The following is a 3,521-nucleotide window of genomic DNA, read 5'->3' on the forward strand; positions in this document are numbered from 1 at the left end:
TATACATGACGTGTAAGCCGTATCTGTCGCATGCAAAAAAAAAAAAATGTAACTACCCAACGAGAATGTGCAGGGTTCTCACAAACCAAAAGGTTTAAGAACCTGAAGGAAAAGAATACGATATTGTACTGTACTTATAATCAATAAATAAATAAATAAATAAAATAATCCGCGTGTTACAAAATGTCGATTATTTTTAGTATCTTCAGAAAAGACTTATGTTTAATTATTCTCCTAATACTCTAATTTCTAATACATATTTTAAAAAAAATATATTTAAAACCGTTTAACAATAGAACAATTACGTTAAAGCGTGCATTAGGATAAAAATTTTAAAGTTCATTTTACCATAATTTTTCACAGGAATGGTAGTTGGTTGGTACTTGCACAAAACTAAATGCCAAGTGAAGATGCCATATTGGCTCGTTGCTGTGGGTTGGCCGTGCGCCTTGGCCATTATGGCGAGCCTTATCTTTGGCATGGTCGATGGCTACTTTGAAGTTTGGCCAACGGCTTTCTACGTCAGTATTGGACATACAGGTAAGAGATGTAATTCACGTATTGAAGTCTTAACCTTGATCTAAAAAACAATTTAACATACCTCAAGTTTTAGGGTTAAAAGTCCTTGATATCTTCAGAATATTCTACCAAAGTTTTAACTTATATCATCAACAGTTTCAAGACGAGAAAAAAAATGCTACTTTCATTAACAACGATGCCATCTCACTGATATGGTCGAGAGAATTGGTTTAAATTGTTATAGTCAAAATCATAAAAAGGTCACACTGCTACTTATTCCTTTGCTGCAGTACTTCTTTGACTTTTATGTTAATGTTTTGTTCAAGGTTGGGGTATCGCATTAGCGTGGGTAGCGGTGGCCTGTTGCTGCGGGTACGGCGGTCTGGTTAACTCAGCGCTGTCATACCGAGGTGTACTGCCGCTTAGCCGGCTCACCTACTGCGCGTACCTCGTGCACCCAACCATAATGATGTATACCTCCTTCCTCATGGACGGACCGCTACATCTTCAGAACTCTATAGTTGTAAGTATCTAAAACCCTAGTTAATTATATTCTGTATCAGTTCAAACTGAAGGCACCACATCTCTAAAGTCTACTGTCGGTGAGACACGTCCTTATGGGTGGCAGACAATGGTAGTAAAAGATAAAACTTCCGCTTCTTTTTTATCTATTATTCTCTAGCAAACATTCAATTACTACAATCATGGATATGTAAAAATTGTACGTATTACTAAGTATTAAGGTACACTTTTCGTATTCCCTTAAAAGTCTCCAACTACATGACTTACTGTTACTCGATTTACTGATACTTGACATGTATTTATTGTGTTTTCCAGTTAACAATATACGCTGGCTACGCTGTGATGGCGTTTCTAGCATCATTCGCCATATCACTAGCATTCGAGGCACCAGCTGTGCGCCTCTTGAAGATTGTGAGCGGCGGCAATAAGAGTAAAAAGGGACAATAATAGCACTCGGAATAGACCTTGTTTTATCACGAGTGTGCCCTTGTTTTCTCCCGAACAAGACGATGAAAGCATTTCTCGAATAACCTCTAAGAGCTTTATTTAAAAAAAATAGGCGTTTTACAATACATGTGTATATATAGGTTTTACTCGTTTTAATATGTTTTACATCCAATTTTTTTGATATATGTATTGGTAACTAAATTACTATCGGCGATTTATTGCGTAAAAAAAAAATGTTGACATACTGAGTTCATAAATGTGTCGATTGCAAGCTGCATGCAATATTCAATTAAATAACACATGATTTATGTTTAAGTTACCTTGTAAACGTCCAAACGAGAGAAAATAAATGATATTTCGTTTCGCAGAATAAATTGTAAATACCAATAAGCTAAGTCCAGTCCATCAATTTTCATAAATTATGGCCATAGTAACTGTAGTTTTAGTCACTCTTTATTTGGACATTTTTCATATTATAAATAATATCTTATTAAACTTTAAAAAAGTATATGTTTTACGAGTTTTATACGTTTTTTATCTTTTGTAAATAGTCATATAAATAAAATAATCATTACTTGTAATTGACAACTGTAATCTTTCTTAAGACAGTAAATTTCAAGTTTTCATAGAATTTCAAAATTTCTGAAGCCATATGTGATATAAAATCAACAATAAAGAATTATTTAAGTTAAAATTGTATATTATCAAACTATTTTGTGTATAGAATTTTATAATAAAAGACCAAATATCAAATGAATTACGTGTTTTATTTTAAAATCTATAGTAATTTTTATAACGTAATTAAGAATATTTTTTTAAACGCTTTATTCAATTCCATCAATACGTTCTTATTTTAAATATTGCGATTGAAAAGGATATTTTAAGATTTTAAATTTAAATTTCTGACACGTTCGATGAAAATTTCTTGTTCAAAGAAAGTATCGCGCCGCCGTAGTCTGCTTAAATTATAAATTCTCTCCGGAAGGTGCCGGAGCGAAGTGCGGAAATCCAATAAGATTTCAGTTTCAGCGGATTCTTATAGCGATGTAAAAAAAATTTGAATCACTTTAATATTTCTTCAATCTTCATTTTTCCTCGCTCCAAATGGAACTAAAATATTTTTTCCTTATTTAGTTAAATCTGGCATCATTTGAAATTCATACTCTTTGATATGAAATAATATAATTGGTCCGTGTGGAATTAAAAAAAATGCAGTTATTCCAATACATACACAAATGCAAATCTTTTATTTTCTACAATGTTGGTAGAGACTAAGAGTGTGCGTAGAACTGAAACTTATTATCGCATAACTGTTTAGACTTGCTTTGATTCCTATGACCTTATATGGAGGAGCACATACTACTCGATTTTAGTTGTGTAACTAAACAGTTGAATTGGCTGCGACAATAGCACAACGTGCGATAGTTAAGTCAAAGGTGTGCGCCCGCTCTAATAATTTTATTGTGCTATTTCGTTGTTTTTTCTTAGTACAAGGTATTCACATGAAACATATTCGAATACAATAAATAGAACGGAAACAATCACGCTGAAAGGAAGTCATGACTCGTAAAACAAGTCACGTATTTGACACGTCAATAAAATGTCTCGCATACTTTTATGTTTAGGTGGGAAACTTCTTTTTTCGTTACATTCTTATTTTACTTACATCAAACGTATGAAATATTTTTACATACTGCTGACAAGTAATATCGGAACTTTATTTGAAACTAGTTTTTGCTCGCAATTTCGCCTAATCATTGCATATACCCAAACATATTGTTATCTCTATTTTTACAAAGCGACAGATGTCTGTAGTTTTGTGTATCTATTTTCTCAATGGAACTCACAGGTTCAAAAAACGATTATTCACATAATTTTGTGTACTCTACTGTAATTCCACAAATTTAAAGTACTTTTATTTCAGCGGCTTGTTTGCGGTAAAATGATGCTTTGACGTTGAAAAGGGTTGCTTGTGTACACGATACTAATGGCTTTTACTGCTATCACAAGATAAATTGTTACTGATTAAACAA

At 32.7% G+C, this 3,521-nt stretch overlaps 1 protein-coding gene across 1 annotated transcript in view; it reads left to right on the top strand.

The window, feature by feature from the left end:
• The window catches only part of LOC106108142 (nose resistant to fluoxetine protein 6-like), a 25,483-nt gene extending 23,325 nt beyond the window's left edge, over positions 1 to 2,158 (top strand). Inside the window, exons 11-13 of the mRNA XM_013289231.1 lie at positions 364 to 540; positions 846 to 1,042; positions 1,357 to 2,158. Coding sequence (XP_013144685.1) covers positions 364 to 540; positions 846 to 1,042; positions 1,357 to 1,488 — 506 coding nt within the window. The 3' untranslated portion in view covers positions 1,489 to 2,158. The remainder of the gene's footprint in view (positions 1 to 363; positions 541 to 845; positions 1,043 to 1,356) is intronic.
• Positions 2,159 to 3,521: the final 1,363 nt, after the last annotated feature.

The sequence above is a fragment of the Papilio polytes genome, unplaced genomic scaffold, assembly GCF_000836215.1.
Source record: "Papilio polytes unplaced genomic scaffold, Ppol_1.0 DF821845.1, whole genome shotgun sequence".
Lineage (NCBI taxonomy): Eukaryota > Metazoa > Arthropoda > Insecta > Lepidoptera > Papilionidae > Papilio > Papilio polytes.